Consider the following 19,655-nt stretch of genomic DNA (forward strand, 5'->3'; position numbering starts at 1 on the left):
AAAAATAAGATGCCTGTTTTGTACATGCTGAGCTTTAGTTACCTATGGGACATCGTTTTGAAGTTATCATTAGGGAGTTGGAGATTTGAGACAAGCTTAGATGACTTCGTGAGAAAGTGTAGAGGGCCCCAGGATATATCCCTGAGGTAGACCCTCAATTAAGGGGCATTATATTTTTCTATAATGTAGACAGGAGTAGAACCAAGGGAAAAGCAAGGCCAGGAAAACTTTGAGAGGAGAGAATATCCAGGAAATACTAGTCAGCAATATTGAAAGTTGGAAAAGTTAAGAAAGATGAGAATTGAGAAAAAAACCACTAGATTTAACATTTAAGAGTTATGTAGTAAGTGTTCAGGTTAGAAGCCAGATTACAAAAAGTTGAAAAGTGAAAAGAGAGGAAATGGAAGAAATGAGTAGATAGATAGTTGTGTTTCCTAGGAATTGTCTATGAAAAGATGTATGTGTGAAAGAGAGAAGGGAAGAGATAGAGAAAGAAAGAAAAAGGAAGAAAGGGTGGGAGGTGGCAGAAGATTTAAGGTGACAATTAAAATTTTTTTTAATTTAATATTTTATTTTTGCCTAGTTAGATGTAAAACAAGTTTTTTACATGTTTTTAAAACTTTGATTTTCAGATTATCTCCCTAACTCTTAATCTCCCCCCATTGAGAAAGCATATGTGAAGTTATGTAAAACATTTATGTAAAAGTCAAGTTGTAAAAGAGAACATCGATTCCTCCACTCCAAAAAAAAAAACCCCAAACCCAAGAAAAATAAAGTTTAAAAAAATATGCTTCAACTTGTATCCAGACACAATCAGTTCTTTACCTTTGCAATATCTTGTGTACTAAATTTCCCTTTCCCCACACCTCCCCTTTCCTGGGTAGCAAGCAATTCAATATAGGTTAAATATGTACAATTCTACTAAACATATTTCCATACTTATCATGTTATGCAAGAAAAATTAGATCAAAGGGGGGAAAAACTTCAAACCCAAGCAAAAAATATTTTTAAAAAGGTGAAAATACTATGCTTTGATCCACATTCAATCTCTCTGTCTCAATACGGATGGCTCTTTACATCACAAATCTATTGAAGTTGCCTTGAATCACCTCATTGTTGAAAAGGGCCAAGTCCCTCAGGGTTGATCTTCATATAATCTTGTTGTGTACAATATTCTCGATTCTTCCTACTTCATTTAGCATTAGTTCATGTAAGTCTTTCCAAGATTTTTTGAAAGCCAACCCCTCATCATTTCTTAGACATTATATTCATATGCTATAACTTAGCCATTCCCTAACTGATGAGGATCCAACAATTTTTAGTTCCTTGCCACTATAAAAAGGGCTTGCTGCTGCAAACATTTTTATACATTTGGGTCCTTTTCCCTCTTTTATGATCTCTTTGGGACATAGACTCAGTAGAGACACTGCTGAATCAAAGAGATATACACAGTTTTATAACTCTTCCTAGTTCTAAATTGCACTCCAGAAATGGATCAGTTTACAACTCCACCAACAATATATGTGTCCCAGTTCTCCCACATCCTTTCCAACATTGATCATTATCTTTCCCTGTCATCTCAGCCAATCTGAGAAGTATGAATTGGTACCACCGACTTGTCTTTATTTGCAATTCCCCAGTTGATAGTGATTTAGAGCATTGTTTCATACTTCTGGAAATTGCTTTAATTTCTTCCTCTGAAAATTGTCTGTTCATAACCTTTGACTATCAATTTGGTAATGGCTTTAATTTTTTATTAATTGGTACAATATATATGTGCAGAACCAAATTTTGTATTCGGTAAAAATAATCTGGAAAGAAAAACAAAACAAAACAAAAAAATGCTCACAGTTTACACTCATTTCCCAGTGTTCCTTTTCTCGGTGTAGCTGATTCTGTCCATCATTGATCAATTGGAATTGGATTAACTCTTCCCTATGTTGAAAATATCCACTTCCATCAGAATACATCCTCATACAGTATCGTTGTTGAAGTGTATAATGATCCCCTAGTTCTACTCGTTTCACTCAGCATCATTTGATATAAGTCTCTCCAAGCCTCTCTGTATTCCTCCTGCTGGTCATTTCTTACAGAACAATAATATTCCATAACATTCATATACCATAATTTACCCAACCATTCTCCAATTGATGGGCATCCATTCATTTTCCAGTTTCTGGCCACTACAAAAAGGGCTGCCACAAACATTTTGGCACATACAGGTCCCTTTCCCTTCTTTAGTATTTCCTTGGGATATAATTGGCTTTTATTTTTTATTTTTTATTTTTCTTTAATTCCAAAAGTTTTGTATTTTTCAAAATACATGAAAAGATAGTTTTCAACATTCACTTTTGCAAAACCTTGTATTTTTCTCCCTTTCTTCTCCCCACCCCCTTCCCTTGACAGCAAATAATCCAATATAGGTTAAACATGTGCAGTTCTTCTAAACATATCTCTTATTTTTAATTTTTTTTATTAATTTTATAATTATAATTTTTTTTGGCAGTACATATGCATGGGTAATTTTTTTTTTTTACAACAATATCCCTTGTATTCATTTTTTTCAAAATTTTCCCTCCCTCCCCTAGAGGACAGGCAATCCCATACATATTAAATGTGCTAAACATATCTCTACATTTATCGTGCTGCACAAGGAAAATCAGATTAAAAAGGAAAAAATAAATGAGAAAAAAAGAGCAATTAAACAACAAAAAAAATGGTGAAAATGTTACGTCATGATCCACATTCAGTCCCCATAGTCCTTTCTTTGGATACAAATGCCTTTCTCCAATCACAAATCTGTTGGAATTGGCCTGAATCACCTCATTGTTGAAAAGAACCAAGTTCCTCAGAGTTCATCATCACATAAACTTGTTGCTGAGTACAAGATTCTCTTGGTTGTACTCACTTCAGTTAAAAACAGGTTATGGAAATCTCTCCAGACCTTTCTGAAATCACTCTGCTGATTGTTCCTTATAAAATGATAATCTATTACATTCATAGACCATAACTTATTCAGCCATTTCCTAGCTGATGGTTTCTTATTTCTTGAATGGCTTGTATTTTTATAAATTTGAGCCAATTCTCTATTTTAGAAATAAGGCCTTTATCAGAAACTTTGGATATAAAATTCTCCCCCTCTTCCTAACTTGGCTGGTTTGGTTTTGTTTGCACAAAACTTTTTAATTTTAATATAAAAACTATCCATTTTCTATTTCATAATGTTCTCTTGTTCTTCTTTGACCATGAATTCCTTCCTTCCCCATAGAGCTGAGAGATATATTATCCCTTATTCTCCTAATTTGCTTAATAGTATCACCCTTTATGTCTAAGTTATGATCCTATTTCAACCTTATCTTGGTATAGGTGTTAGGTGTTATGCTATTTTCCAGTTTTCTCAGCAATTTTTGGCAAAGTGAACTCTTCTCCCAGAAGTTGGAGTCTTTGGGTTTATTGCTTATATTAGCTTTTATGTCCAAATCATGTATCCATCTTGGTGTATGTTCTGTGCATATTGAGCTCTGCCTAGTTTCTGTCAAAGTACTTTTCAGTTTTCTCAATGGTTTTTGGCAAATCATGAGCTTGTTCTAAAAGTTGAGGTCTTTAGGATTATCAAAACTGTGTTCAGGTGATTCTCTAGGTTTCATTGATTAAATAATTCTACTTATCCATTAACAAATTTGGATGATTAACAGTAATAAATTTTGAAATCTGTTATTAGACTTCTTTCCTCTCTATTTTTTTCATTGATTTCTTGTTAACAATCTTGATCCTTTGTTCCTAGCTCTTTAAAGTATTGTAACTAAATTATTTTTGCAACAACCCTATTGAAGCACATTGGTACTTTGGGGTCCCTTTAAATTTTTGGTTATTTAATTGCTATTTAACCTGCATCTGTGTATTTTTAAAACTATATTATAAGTAATTAGCATAGATCTTAAAAAGTATCAATGAAAATTTAAAATTGTTTAGACAAAAGTTAATCATCATTTTCATAAACATTTTATTTTACAGCTTTTATCATTTTTTCTTTAAAGCAATGCTAAAGGATAGTTATTAGGATCATCTTGAAATTAATATCCAGTAAATATAATAATGAACAATAGCAAGCTATCCTTATTCCAGATGTCAATTTTTTTTTCTTTAACATTAATTTTTACTTTTTTTTTTCCCAGTTATCAGGGAGTTATTACTGATTCGAAGAATTTACAACATATTTTGTTTACCTAAAAAAAGATATACTGTTGAACCCTCTCAAGTCCAACAGCTGTCACCTAAGTTTTAACACTGTTTTAAGTTGTGAATTCTTTGTTTCATGATGAATACTGGAGGAAAAGAAGACAAATGTATTTAAAGACATGGCTATATTCCCAAAGTAAAATAAGTCGTGATTTCATTTTTCTTTTTTTCCTTTTTTTTTTTTTTTTTTTTTTTTTTTTTTTTTTTTTTCCTGAGGCTGGGGTGTAAGTGACTTGCCCAGGGGTCACACAGCTGGGAAGTGTTAAGTGTCTGAGACCATATTTGAACTCAGATCCTCCTGAATTCAAGGCTGGTGCTCTATCCACCACGCCTGATTTCATTTTTCAAATAGAACTTCATCCTAGAAAGTCATGTCATTGTTTTTTCAGGACTTTTTTTCCTCTTGAATTTCAGAGATTCTGTTTGGATTTAAGAATTTCATTGACAATATTTTAATTTTGACATATTGGCTCTAGAAAGCAAGTTATTTATTAAACTGCACGCATTGTTCTTGGCAGGCTAGAAATTTTGTAAGACAATTGTTGTGTTTAGCTATCATCAGATTGGCACTTTTACCAGATTGCAGAGGCTTTGTTGTCTCACTTGCAAGCTGAGCCTATGGTATATTTATTTCCTACTTTAAGTTTTGTAAGTTTAATTTACTGCTGTCATAGTCTACTTAGGCATCAACTCAAGATTCTAGTCTATTTGTACTATTAATTCATGGTTCTCATAGATGCTTTTGTTTATCATTTATACTTCTAATTCCTACTCAAGCATTCTCATTTCTGCCTGCATTTCAGAGTAGGCTGAATCTCATTGATCTTTCTTCTTGGCTTAGAATTTTCTAATTATTAAAATTATATTTATTTAAATTTATATAAATATATATTTTATTTATTATTTTATTATTATATATAAAATATATTAAATAAATACATTTTAAAATTATTTAAATTTATATTTAAAATTAAAATTATAGTTTATTTGCAGAAACTGAAAATACTTATTTCTCAAAGATTCCCCTTGAGCAACAAATTCTTTGTGGTGTTTATTTGAGAAATAGTAGAAAACACTTGAATCAAGATCATTTAATGTTGATACACCAAGAAACTCAGTGTCTTGAGAGTTCTACTGGTGTGAGGAAAAGAAAGATAAGCACTGTGTGCTAGCAACCTCTGGAAGCATGTATACATAGTAAATGGTAAACTCCACTTTAGTCATCAACCATGTTCCAAGTCTCCAGCACCAGTTGAGTTTTAGAAATGGAAATTGTGGAATCTAGATCATATTTTACAACTTTAGGTGTTGGATAATTATCTTTAAAGCCTACTATATGTAATTATCTTTAAGGCCTATTTTTTCCTTCTTTCCTTCTTTCTTCCCTTCATGACTTGACTTGAGACAATTGGAAATAAAGGTCATGCATTAAGTGTCTGAAACTGGATTTGAACTGGGTCTTTCTGACTCCAGGGCCTGTTCCCCTATCTTCTACATCATCTAACTGTCCCAAGGGCCTTGGTTTTCAAAAACCCTTGAAAAGAAAATGGATTAGTCTTATTCAGATCTTCAAGATTGTCCACCTTATTGGTGAGTTCTGAGAGGCTGGTGTAAGATGTCCCCTCCTAGCCTCACATCTACTATGTACATAATTGGATCTCTATTACCTGGGCAGTCAGACTATTTAAATAGCTCACCTTGACTCAACTCGCTTGGGATTGGGCCCCTTTCCTTCTAAAATGGGAAATGTGAGCTGCCTGCTTTAGATAATCTTGTAAGAAGGTTAAACTTTCTGTGCTTTGTCACCTGTAATACATAGCCATGAATATATGATGAAAATATATTAGAATGAATATACTATATGAATTAACATGGTTTAAAGAAAGGTTTTACCTTTAAAAATTCTATCAAAATTTGTAGACTATATATTAAAATTCATGGATTCAGAATCTTAGATTTTAAAGGAACTCAATATAGAAGTAGCTGGAATCCCTCTAGTCTAACCCTTATTTGAAGCCAGAAACCTTGTACATCTGTGGCAAGTTGTGATCCAGTCCTTCTTGAAGAGATCTGTGGGATAGAAAGACTTGCCAGCTCTTCTTTGTAATATATTGTAATTGTTGATTTTTACGCAGTAAAAATTCTTCCTTTGTAAAAATAATGCTTTTTAGTTATACACTAATATTTTTCTTTTCCCTAGTTTCTTCGGATATGTGCTGATCTTTTTCGCCTGGTCCCTTTCTTAGTCTTTATTGTGGTTCCATTTATGGAGTTCCTGCTTCCAATTGCTGTTAAGCTCTTCCCAAATATGTTACCATCAACATTTGAGACACAGTCCATAAAGGTAACAATTAATGTGGGTCAAAATGAACTAACTTATGAATGATTTTTGATTTTGCTTAACACAGTTTTGCACTTCACTGGCCAAATTTTAGATGTTAGCCATAGTTGTCAATTTGAAAACTTTGTGTTAACATTATATTGCAATACTGTAATTTTTAGCAGACTTACAGATTTCCTGATTATGCTATTTTATTTTAAGTAAAACAAACTTTTTTTTTTTTTTTTTGGTCATCTGTATTCCAAAGTGAAATAATAGGGAAGCTGTTTTGTTCCTGTGACTGAGTCAGTCAGCCATAACAAAGTGGTCCATTTCTGCTGCTGAAATGGCAGTTCCCCTGTTTCTACAGAATCCAGTGAGGAGACATGAATATAACTAATCTTGAGTGAGATATAGGAGGGCAAGTTTCAGAATTAATAAATATTTCTGTGAGCCAAAGCTTCCTTTTTTTTTTTTCTTTTTTTTTTTTTTTAAACCCCTTTTATAGGAGGAGAGACTGAAGAAAGAATTGAGAGTAAAACTTGAAGTGGCTAAGTTTCTTCAAGACACAATTGAGGAAATGGCCTTAAAAAACAAAGCTGCTAAAGGAAATGCTACGGAAGACTTTTCGAAATTTTTTCAAAAGGTGAATATGATTTCTTACATTAACTTGTTTTGTTTTAGAATACTTGTTTGACTTGTATTTGAAGCTGTTTACATAAGGAATTTAACAGTTGTGAATTTTGAGATTATTATCCAAAAAATGTGTCATTTTGATAGGATTACCTGATAGTAAGAGAAGAGGCATAAAAATGACAGCATGTTGACAGAATAGAAGTCAGCCATTTTTTAACAACAACAAAGAATTTACCATAATTATTAAATAAAAAGATATAATTTTAGAGCTTAATGGGACTCATTTTCTAGCTACGAATATAAATGTCCAGAAAAAATTTAGTCATTTGTTGAAATTCAGAAAACTAGCTGGTAATAAAGCTGGAACCAGAATCCCAGGTTGCCCTTGTTTTCCCATTTATGTGCAAGGTACTGTGCTAGAGGTTGGAGACTTCAAAGACAGTCTGTGCAAAGGAATTGGACCTGAGAGGAAGTCAGATGTAAATAAACCATGTGTGAAGAGGAATAATAGAGTCACTGAGGAAGAGATATGGAGCAAGGGAGTAACATGATCAGATATGGTTACTGGTGCTCATTCATAATCTTATGTTGTCAAGGAATGGTTAAATTTAAATTCATTATAGTGTTTACTAAAACAAGCAAATGCCATATATTTTAGAAAAATTGACTAAGAAAGTAAATTTTTAAAAAAAATGATACCTTAAGAGGGTAAAGTTTCATTTTATTCAGAAATTACACTGATATTTGACACTTGTTTTTCTGATGATCCCTTAAAAATGAAGTAGTGTTTTTTAACATGTTACCAAAATCTATTCATGTTTGCTTATCTCAAATTGGGAAAAATTGGACTTGTGCTGACATTTCTGCTTTTAAAACAATATGTGACTAAGAGAACTCTCATTATTACTTGCTATTATATATTTGTTGATTTGACTAAAGTAAAATATTGCTTTTATATTTACTCCATTGCTGCCAAGACTTGATTTTTGAAACACATTTGATGATTTTCTCCAATATTTTCTCAAATTCAGAATACACAGTCATCAGGTTAAATTCTAAGTATCCATAAATTTCTTGTCACCTGGATTTCAATTGTAGTTACCATCAAATGCAACTGAGAGATCATAAAAAAGAAAGGTTTTTCAATTAGTAAGGAGTCTTATAAATTGAGAGTACTTGAGCCTCTCTTGAGATTCTGTGTTCAGCTGCATGTGGGGTGATATTTGGAAGGATTAAATTGAATTCCTTTTGGTCGCTGAGGACAGAAGTTAAGGGATAGTGGGTAGAAATTACAGGGAGACAAATTTCAGCTCAGTCAATGAAAAGACCTTGTACATGGACTTGTCCCCAAATAGAATGGGTGGCTTAAGAAGATATTGATGCAGAAACTAGCTGGCTTGTTGGAATGTGTTAGTCACTAAGACTAAATAGCTTTTTGGTGATTAGTGGGCATCAGAGGACTCAGTTAAAATAAAATTTTATCAATTTTTCAAGTGATTTGAACCCGAGTAGAAAGGACTCATATTCCTTGTCTGTGGTGGATTCCTTTGTTCAGCATTTGCAAATTGAGTTTTTGAATCCCTACAATTAAGTTTTATTTTGCTAGACCTTTGGCTTCATGCAAAAGCACAATACATCTCAGTTATCTGTATCACTATCTAAAAGTTCTATTTCCATTAAGTGTAAGTATATGTAATTTTAGCTTCAGTAGTTAGTAGCATAAGTATTCCCTTGAAAAAAATGATTGCTTGACTGTTCTTAATGCAAAAAAAGGGTGGTTTTTTTTTTTCTTGTTTTTTTTTTTCTTTTTTTTACATGATCCACCTTGATTCTTAAGCTTCTCTCTCCCATCCAAGATCATTTTCAGAATAAATTCAGAATAAGTAATGAATGTGAATATTCAATATACTTATGTTCATTGACACATTGTTAGATTTGTTTTAGAAGTGTTTGCATGAGTTTTGATGCCAGATAATCAACTTGTAATTCCTAAAAAATAAAAGGTCTTTTAAAGATAGGTAACTCGAGAGGGTTTGAACTTTGAAGTGCTATTCTTCTCAAATTTTGAAGGGTGGTTTTATGGAACAATGATTCGACTCTCTTATTTTGGTCCCAGAGAATAACGGTAGGAGTTAGGAAGGAAGGAAGGAATGGAAGGAAGTTATAGAGGGATACATTTTGGTCTAGTATGAGAAATAAATAATATATAGGTCAGTTAAAAATGGAATAGTTTGGAGATAAAAGAATAAGGGTGGTTCTCATTCAGATTCTGGTTGAATGAGATGCCTTGAGACTTTTCTTTCTTGGAGATGCTTTGCCCTATCTGGGAAACCCGGGACAAAACCCTGGGTTCTGTACCATGAGGCTTCAAGTCTTAGAATTGAGGGAGTGATGGAGTTCCTCCTGTGTCTTGAGGCCTGTTGCTGATTTGTGTGAAACCCATTGGATAGTCTTTGTTTCCTGTTTGATTTGCAGATCCGAGAGACTGGAGAGAGACCCACCAATGAGGAAATCTTGCGCTTTTCCAAGCTGTTTGAAGATGAGCTGACTCTGGATAACTTGACTAGACCCCAGTTGGTGGCCCTCTGTAGATTGCTGGAGCTGCAGTCAATAGGGACAAACAACTTTTTGCGTTTTCAGTTGATTATGAGACTGCGGTCAATGAAAGCAGATGACAAGGTAGGTGGACAAGAGAGCAGAGTGAGCAGCTAGCAAACTGACAGAGGTACTCTCTGATATTTTCAGGGGCATTAGTAGCAGAGTTTTTGGTTAGAATTCTTATACTTCTCTGCCGATTTATAAAAGGGGAAAGAGGGAGGGAGTTCTGGGGGTATGAATTTTCTTCCTTTTCAAGAAGAAAGTTTAACTGAAACGTATTGAGTTTTTCAAAAGTCTTTGTTCAGTTTTGAGCTTTAATAATTTCAGAAATAATGCATGATAACAGCGTTACTCCAAAATACTTCAAATTTTTAATTATTCAGATTTATTTTACATTTATTAATTTTATGAATTCTGAGTAGCAAATTTTTAATTTTAATGAAGGAACATATTTTATCATTACATGTTCCGTGTATGAATTTCTGGATGATACTTTCTCAGACCAAGGGATTGTTTGAGTAAGTTCACTTCTTTGAAAGTCCCCTCAGTCATCTGATATATCTCCATTACACTTTTCCTTATGGGATTATATCACAACTGATATGTATGCATTAAACTATATTATTTGAAAGATATTAAGGCTAGAATTACAAATGCATTTCCTTTTTGCACTGAGCCACAGCTCCTTAAGGGTTTTTTTTTTTTTTTTCTTTTTTCTTTCTTTTTTTTTTTTTTTCTGAGGCAATTGGTTAAGTGACTTTCCCAGGGTCACACAGCTAGATGGTAAGTGTCTGAGGTCAGATTTGAACTCAGCTCCTCCTGACTTCAGGTCTGGTGCTCTATTCACTCACCACCTAGTTGCTCCCTAAAGATTTTTTTTTAAAAACAAAGTTTGAAAATTGAATATTTCAAAAGTTGTTTTTGTTTTCATTTTATTTGAGAATTGATAGATATATAGCACAAGATGGTGATTTTGAATTTTAGCAAAGTATCAATAGTTAACATTTTTAATAATTAGTCTTTTAGATGTTTTTTGTAAGTTTGTGGTACTTAATACTTCAGAAGTGGCTTATGCTTAAAACCATACTGAGATTTTTGGAACACCCTACATTTTGTTTCTGGAATCTACCAAAGTATCTTTTCTCTATATTTTTCACATCTGAGCTTATAGATTAAAACAAATATATTTAGAAATTAGATTGAGAAGCTCTTTTGCTCGGATTATTGCAAAAGGCCTAGGACTGAATAGCCACTTGCAGGTCAGAAGCAAAAGGCACTAGTATAACCTTTTGCAGAGCTTCTGTGACATCTGCTTGTTATGTATGTCTTCTCACCCAAACACTGCTCATTTTCTATTCTGTCTGCCTCAGTGCAGGCTTCATAGTTTCTCGACTATAGGTAATATCTTGAGTTTTCTAAATCCAAAAATCTTTGTTTTGGAAATGGAGCTCCTAAAAGAGAGCCATGAGGAAAGATATTTTTATATGACCAATTAAGAAAATTGCTGGTTTCTCCTATTGTTTCCATATTAATAGTTCTCTGTATCAGAGATTCTTAACCTAGGACTGTTGATTTTTTTTTTTTTTTTTTAATATCTTGATAACTGTTTCAATAAAATGGGTTTCCTTTGTAATTCTCTGTGTCTTATTTATTCCCTTACTCTGAGAAGGTGTCTCTTGATTTTACTAGCTTGGCACTGGCCTTAGGTTCTGAGCCTGAGTGCTGCTCGTGGCCTTTGTCCAAGTCCTTTCACTTCTCATAACCTTGTTTTCATTTTCAGATGATATCTAAAGGCTCCTTTACCCAAGATCTTGTGACTTGCCTTAAAATGCTGGAGCTTGGCCTATTGGACTCATGATACGTTTTGTTAAACTTTCTTGAAATTTAGAAAATGAACATCCCTAGAACCTCCCCTGCCCTTTTATAAATTAGCAGAAAAATATTACTACCAAAAAGGTTACAATTTCCCAATAGTCCTGTTACATCACAATATTAAAAGACTTGTTCTAATGGATTCTTAAAACTTTTCTCCATTGTGGCTGTTGAATTTACAGTACAGTATGTGTGAAGTACTAGAATGCTGGGTTTAGGATTAGGGGACCCTTATTTAGATTCTGCTTTTAGGGCTTGCACCTATTATGACGACTGTGGATAATCATCAATTCAACATCCCTCAGGTTCCAGTTCCTCATTTGTAAGAACAGGAGTAGTGATACCTGTATTTCCCACTTTACAGGACTCATTTGATTTGATTTCAGGATCATTTGAGACAATGTAAAGTACTTTGCACAGTGAAATGTACTATATAAATGTTCATTATTCATAGGTGTTTAATTCATAGTTGTGTTACTATGGGGAATTTGTCTAGATCAAAGATGTTAAACAGATTAGAATGTAATTGGGAAGTAATGTTAACGTGTGCTTTTCTAAAGGTCAGTATGTTCCCTACATAATTGTCAAGGATCTTTCAGTGGTCTTACTTTCTATCATTGGGCTATATTGTTTTGCAGTTTTACTATTTTTGTTTATTTGCTATTTTGAAAGGAAAACCCTTCTATTGCAGCTTTCTTCTGTGCCTATTATGTTTATGGAGGCAAGCTAGGCCTATGTAAGGTCTAGCAGGTCCTATCAATAGAAAAAGGCTTTGTGGATGAATTGTGTCCACGTAGTCATGGATACTCACACGTGCACCCACTTTTTAGCTATAAAATCAGTCTGTAAGTTAAATTTTTCATGCGTTTTTATTTAAATCTTTTTTTTCAAATATTAAATATTTTGACATGATAGTAGCCCCTAGTGGCTATTATCTAAATAAAAGTAAATAGGAAAACTAGAACTCTTAGCCACTGTTGGATTTCACTAGCATTTAAATTTTTCCCTGTTCATTTTTTCATGGTCTTGTCTCATTCCTAAAATCCATGGGGTCTGTAGCTCTTTTGCTTCCACAGCGGAATAGTGCACTTGCCTTATCTGCTTACTTTTCTGGTAATTCCTTTCTATCAGCCAGCTTCCCTACTTACGTCTCCTGTATATCATGTATCTTTCATCACATTTCTCAATGATCAGGCCTGGGCCCTGTATTCTCTGTAGTTTTCCCTTTGCATATCTTATTCTCTTATTTTCTCAATTCCCCACCTCCTGAAAGTTCTTGATGCTTTTAACTAAACATGTTAAAAAATGTAGCTCTAAAATTAAGATGTGTTTTAATTTAGAACTATGTTTTGATGCTGTCTCTTAAAAAGTTTGGACAAACCTTGATATGAAAGAACTAGTTTATAAATTAGAGCTTATTAATCTGTTGTGTTAATCATGACTTCACAAAACCTTTAGTGATTTAAAAAAAACACATTTTTGAGATGATTATATTTTATTTAAAGTTTTAAAATTTATTTTAAATTCAAAAATAAGAAAAGGGAAAAAAACCCCCAAAACATTGTAATGTACACAGCAGATCCTAAGACAGGATTCGATATAAAACAAATTTCCATTTTGAAAAAGCTGTCCGGCTTTTTTTTTTTCTTCCTTGTAGATTTTCTTTTGTTCTCTGCTTTGTAGTTTTTACTTTATTTCCCGTTTTCCTGAAAAGTTATCTTTAAGCATGGATACATACTCATATAATCTATCAATGAACATACATGTATATTTTATTCGTACATACTAAATATGTATGTATGTGTGTGTGTATATGTGACTATACTAGTAAGCTATGTAATTCTGAATGATTATTTATGAAATTTTCCCCCCAATTTTCTGCATTCCTTTTATTCTTGGTTGTATAGGTTTTATTTATGCAGGAAAATTTAATTTTCTTGTAATTATCTTATACTTTAGTTTAAAGTCTGATACTATTAAATATGCTCCCGTTAGAAGTTTTTTTTTCCTCTGATCTCATTGCATTTTCTGTCTTTTTGTTTTTCCAAATGCATTTTGTTATTATAATTTTTTAATTCAGGAAGATAATTTTTAAATAATTTAATTGGGATGGCATTATAAATAATTAGATAAAATTGTTATTAAAATTTTTATGTTGACTTTACCTACTGATGAACAAATCTTCAATTATTTAGATATAGCTTTATTTGTATGAAAATATATATGTTTATGTTTTTATAGTTTCTGTGTCTATTTTGGTAGGTATACTCTTGGGTGTTTTATACTATCTAGTTATTTTAAATGGTCTAAAACAGTGTTGAGTAATATGGCTGACAGATTTCATTTTATTTTACAGCTAATTGCTGAGGAAGGAGTAGATACTCTGAATGTCAAGGAATTACAGGCTGCTTGTAGGGCACGAGGTATGAGGGCATTGGGAGTTACAGAGGAACGTCTCAGGGAACAACTTCAACAGGTAAATAACAGAATGAGGAATTGCTAAATTTTATGCAAATTAAGTTGTGGATGTAGTAGATAATTTGTGGGCTATTTTTAAGAATAACAAAGTGACTGAAAAATCACACATTCATTTGACTTGATAGCTATTCTCAGCCTTGTGACTTTTTACAGACCTTCAGTTATGCTTGTTGCAGAATGGATTGGAATAATTACTGTTTTGAGATGCTAAGTTATTCTGAAAAATCACTTGCGATAACTATTTTTGTTATATATTTTATATTTTAAAGGGAATAATGTTGTTAGCATTTACAAATTTCACCTGAAAATTTCTTTTGTCTTCCTTAGAATACAATTTCAGAAATGATGAAAATTCTGTTCTTTAAGCCAGAACAAACATAAATGAACCAAATCAGTAGAAAATTTCTGAACCTCAAATTGGCCTTATTATATGACTGCATTGCTAATAAATAAAATGAAATTGTTTTCATCTTGGGCCTTCTAGATGATTACTAATAAGCAGAAACAAAGTATCTATATATTTCAAAGATACTATAATAAACTGCCAAGTGGTGAGGAATTAATCTTTATTTTTCGTGGAAAGGAGTGAAGTAATCTTTTGACTTAGACTAGAAGCTTTATCCCTGTTCTATAAGTATAGAAATAGGGATTGGGACATTTTTTAATGGGGTTATTTGCAGGTAATGGCTTGTGTGATTTTCTTAACATGCTGATTTTTCCTTGAGTGATTCATTCTATGGTCTGAGTCCATTTTAGTATTCCCTGTAGATCATAACTGCAAATACCAGTAGAAGACCTGCATACTTGGGTTTTAGAAACTAACCAAAAGAGTTCAGGTAACTTTTGGGACTAATTCAGAATCAGAAGTGGCTCAAAAAATTTGGTGCAATCTTTTGCTCAGATGGTTTTGTTAGATCATTTAGCTCATCTGACTGATGTTTCTTACATACACTACCATAATCATTTAATATAGACCAGGACATTATCAAGAATCTGGGAGATATAAATCCTGAAATTATCAATGCTGAGAAATTGGGAATTGAACTACAATGTTAAATAATTTGTACAAATGCGAAACAGTGTCAAAGAAGAAAAGTGTGAATTTAGGACAGAGATAATTACTTGTGGAAAGGCTGGTAAGTTGCGACAATTGGCATGAGGAAAAAACAGTGTATCCTGAGCTTAACAAATCAGCATGGAAGAATTCCTCATTCTGTTTCCCTGATGTTTTAGATATATAAATGGACCCAAGGGAGGGAGATGGAGTAATGTTGAAATCATCTTGAAATCCCTAGATCATCATCATTTGGAGAAAGAAAATTAGAAATCTTGGTTTCATTATCACCACCTAAGTAAACCAGTTATAGGTATAGGTTATATAGGGTCAAATTGAAATGATGGCCTCTCTCTCTTTGTTAGAGAGAAAGAAACAGAAAGAGAGAGATGTGTGTGTGTGTGTGTGTGTGTGTGTGTGTGTGTGTGTGTGTGTGTGTGTGTGTGTAGGAGTGTCTAAGCTTTGGTAACAGCTTGGTCCCTGCTTTTAGTATATTATTTAATAAATGTAAAAACATTGCTGGATCAAAGGGAATACACATTTTGAAAACCCTTTGATAGTTCCAAATTGCACTCCAGAATGGTTGGATCAGTTCACAACTCTACCAACAATGCATCAGTGTCCCAGTTTTCCCTCATCCCCTCCAACATTTGTCATTATCTTTTCCCGTCATCTTAACCAATCTGAGACGTGTGTAAGTGGTACCTCAGAGTTGTCTTGATTTGCATTTCTCTGATCAGTAGTGATTTAAAGCATCTTTTCCCTTAATCTCTGTAATGGTTTTGATAACCACTGCTTTATAACATAATTTTAGGTCGGGCTTATATCACAAAGAGATCATAAAAGAGGGAAAGGAACACACATGTTCAAAAATGTTTGTGGCGGCCCTTTTTGTAGTGGCAAATAACTGGAAACTGAGTGGATGCTCATCAGTTGGGGAATGGCTAAATAAGTTATGGTATGTGAATGTTATGGAATATTATTGTTCTCTGAAATACAATCAGCAGGAAGATTTCAGAGAGGCCTGGAGAGACAAGATTATAGGATGATCAATTCTGTTAGATGTGGATCTCCAATAGTGAGATCATTCAGGCCAGTTTCAATGATCTTATGATGAAGAGAGCCATCTACACCCAAAGAGAGGACTGTGGGGACTCACTGTGATTCACAACATAGTATTTTCATTCTTTTTGTTGTTTGCTTGCATTTTTTTTTTTTACTAAATTTTTTTCTTTTTGATCTGATTTTTTTTGTTGTGTAGCAAGATAATTATATAAGTATGTATACATATATTGGATTTGACATATTTTTAACATGTTTAACATATATTGGATTAGTTGCCATCTAGGGGAAGGAGTGGGGGAAATTTGGAATGCAAGGTTCTGCAAGGATCAATGCTGAAAATTTATCCATGCATATGTTTTGAAAATAAGAAGCTTTAATTTAAAATAAATAAAATAAATAAAAGTCCTATTCCAATACCCATTCCTATTAAAAAAAACTAGAGAGCATAGGAGTAAAAGAAGTTTTCCTTAAAATAAGTAGCATCTACCTAAAACCATCAGCCAAGCACTGTATGTAGTGGGGATAAACTAGAATTATCCCCACTAACATCGGGAGAAAACAATGTTGCCTACTATTAATGCTACTATTCGGTATTGTACTAGAAATGTTAGATTTAGCAATAACAAAAGAAATTGAAGGAGTTAGAGTAGGTAATGAGGAAACAAAATTATCACTCTTTGCAGTTATATGATGGCATACTTAAAGAATCCTAGAGAATCACCTAAAAACTACTAGAAATAATGTTAGCAAAGGTTAGGATGTAAAATAAACCCACATAAGTAATTGGCATTTCTGTATGTTATCAACAAAGTCCAGTAGTAAAAGATAGAGAAATCCCATTTAAAATAGCTACAGATAATATAAAATATATGGGAGTCTACTTGCAAAGACAAAATCAGGAACTAGGTAAACACAATTATAAAACGCATTTCACACAAATAAAGTTGTATCTAAACAATTGGAAGAATTTCAAGTGCTCATGGGGAGGCTGAGCTAATACAGTAAAATTGACAGTTCTGTCTAATAACAAAATTCACCTTCAAGAACAAAATGTCAAGAATTTCAAGGGAATTAAATTTTTTTTTTTTTTCATATTTTCATAATGATAAGCTTCATTCTCCAACAATTATCTCTCTAGAGGTAGAGAGCATTTTTCACTAGGAGTCTTTTGGAATTGTCTTGGATCACACAATCTAACCTCTTAATTAGTATTTTTTCCTCAGAAGTGCCTCACTGTCCATTCATTCTTTTTTTTAAAATAATTTTTATTTGTTAGATATTTGCATGGGTAATTTTACAACATTGACAATTGCCAAACCTTTTGTTCCAATTTTTCCCCTCCTTTCCCCCCTTCCCCCCAGATGGCAGGTCAACCAATACATGTTAAATATGTTAGAGTATCAATTAAATACAATATATGTATATATGACCAAACAGTTGTTTTGCTGAACAAAAAGAATCGGACTTTGAAATAGTGTAAAATTAACCTGTGAAGGAAATCCAAAATGCAGGTGGACAAAAATAGAAGGATTGGGAATTCTTTGTAGTGGTTCACAGTTATCTCCCAGAGTTCTTTCATTGGGTGTAGTTGGTTCAGTTCATTACTGCTCTATTGGAACTGATTTGGTTCATCTCATTGTTGGGAGAGGGCCACGTTGAGGTATACAATGATCTCCTGGTCCTGCTCATTTCACTCAGCATCAGTTCATGTAAGTCTCTCCAGGCCTTTCTGAAATCATCCTGTTGGTCATTCAAGGGAATTAATTTTTAAAATATGCAAAGGAAAATGGCCTATCTGAACCAGACCTAAAAGTACATTATAAAGCAGCAGTCATCAAAGCCATTTGGTACCTGGCTAAGAAATAGAGTAGTGGATCAGTGGAATAGATTAGGTTCACAAAGCACAATAGTCAATAACTGTTATAATCTAATGTTTGATAAACCCAAAAGACCCCAGTTTCTGGGATAAGACCTCCTTATTTGACCAAAAAATGCTAGGAAAATCGGAAAATAATATGGCAGAAATTAGGCACAGACTAGCACTTAACACCCTATATCAAGATATGGTCAAAATATGCTCATGTTTTATACATAAAGGGTGGTACTATAAGCAGATTAGGAGAACAAGAGATAGACTATCCCTCTGATCTGTGGAGAAGGAAGTAATTTATGGCCAAAGAAGCATGAAATTCAAAATAGATTATTTTGATTATATTAAATTAAAAAGGTTTTGTATAAAAAAAACCATTGCAATAAATGTCTTGTTGCCCATTGAGGAAGAGAGACCAAATATAAATCAATTAAAATCTACAGTAATCACTGGGAAATCAATTAGAAAATAGATGTTCTGCTTCCAGTTAATTGGAGCAATGTACTGTGTTCTGGGTCTAACATCAGAAAGATCCTTCCTCCCCTCCTCCTTTTTCTATTCCTTTTCTTCCTTCCCTCTCTTCCTCTATAAATGAGGGGTAGCAAAACGTTAATCATCTCATTTTAGAAGGCTATTATTCTATCTAATAGTTTGTAGAATTTCTAGCTGCTGTACTAATTAGTTTAAGCCTTCATTTATTTGCAACTTAAATGTTTATGTGTATGTACGTGTATATTCCGTATATGTAGAAGTCTAATATAGTTTAAGATATATGTGTATGTATGTATTTGAATATGGGGTGGGGGAAATGGCCAAAAATAGATCCCAGTTCAAGCCTCAGCCATTGTTTGGATTATGATGGCTAAGCGTGAGTATACAAGGCACTTGTTTCTGTTTTGACTAGAAATCCTGAGGGTCTTTACCTCTCAAATTGATTTTATTTTATTTTTTGACTAGAGAAGATGGAAGGATCTAATGAAGGTAGTTTTAAGAATGAGAGACTTGAGCATATTTGAAAGCAGCAGGATAAGAACAGAGAAGGAAAACCAGAAAGATTACCAGAAGGCTGAGAGAAGAGGAGAAGGTGATGACTAAGCAGGCAATGTGCTGGAGAAAATGGGAAATGAACTACATATACAGAACTTTTAAATATCTATCAATACAGATCTGTAACTGCTCTGTGAATTTAGTCTTAGCGAGCTGCTTAGAGCATCAGAGGAGGATGACTTGCCCAGTCTGTGTATGTAAAAGGTGGACATCTTGACTTCTAGGCTAACTTTCCATCTCCTCTGTATTCTTTTGCCTGTCATGGATGTAGATGTTTGTGCATGTGTCTGCATTCATAGATACATTAAGAATAGTATCAAGTAATACAATGAAACAACTCAAAGAGATTGTCCCAAGGCTACTAAAGGAATATGATTGTATCTGGACTCTCTAATTTCAAATCTAATGTTCTTTTACTCTCATCTCATGGAAACTTCTGGCTTCCAGACTGCTGCTTTCTCATTGACAGTTTAGGA

General features: G+C 33.2%; 1 protein-coding gene across 1 annotated transcript in view; it reads left to right on the plus strand.

The window, feature by feature from the left end:
* LETM1 (leucine zipper and EF-hand containing transmembrane protein 1) overlaps positions 1 to 19,655 on the plus strand; it is a 78,822-nt gene that overhangs the window by 39,395 nt on the left and 19,772 nt on the right. Inside the window, 4 exon segments of the mRNA XM_074272563.1 lie at positions 6,440 to 6,583; positions 7,068 to 7,205; positions 9,671 to 9,874; positions 14,022 to 14,141. Coding sequence (XP_074128664.1) covers positions 6,440 to 6,583; positions 7,068 to 7,205; positions 9,671 to 9,874; positions 14,022 to 14,141 — 606 coding nt within the window.

The sequence above is a fragment of the Sminthopsis crassicaudata genome, chromosome 6, assembly GCF_048593235.1.
Source record: "Sminthopsis crassicaudata isolate SCR6 chromosome 6, ASM4859323v1, whole genome shotgun sequence".
NCBI classification, from domain to species: domain Eukaryota; kingdom Metazoa; phylum Chordata; class Mammalia; order Dasyuromorphia; family Dasyuridae; genus Sminthopsis; species Sminthopsis crassicaudata.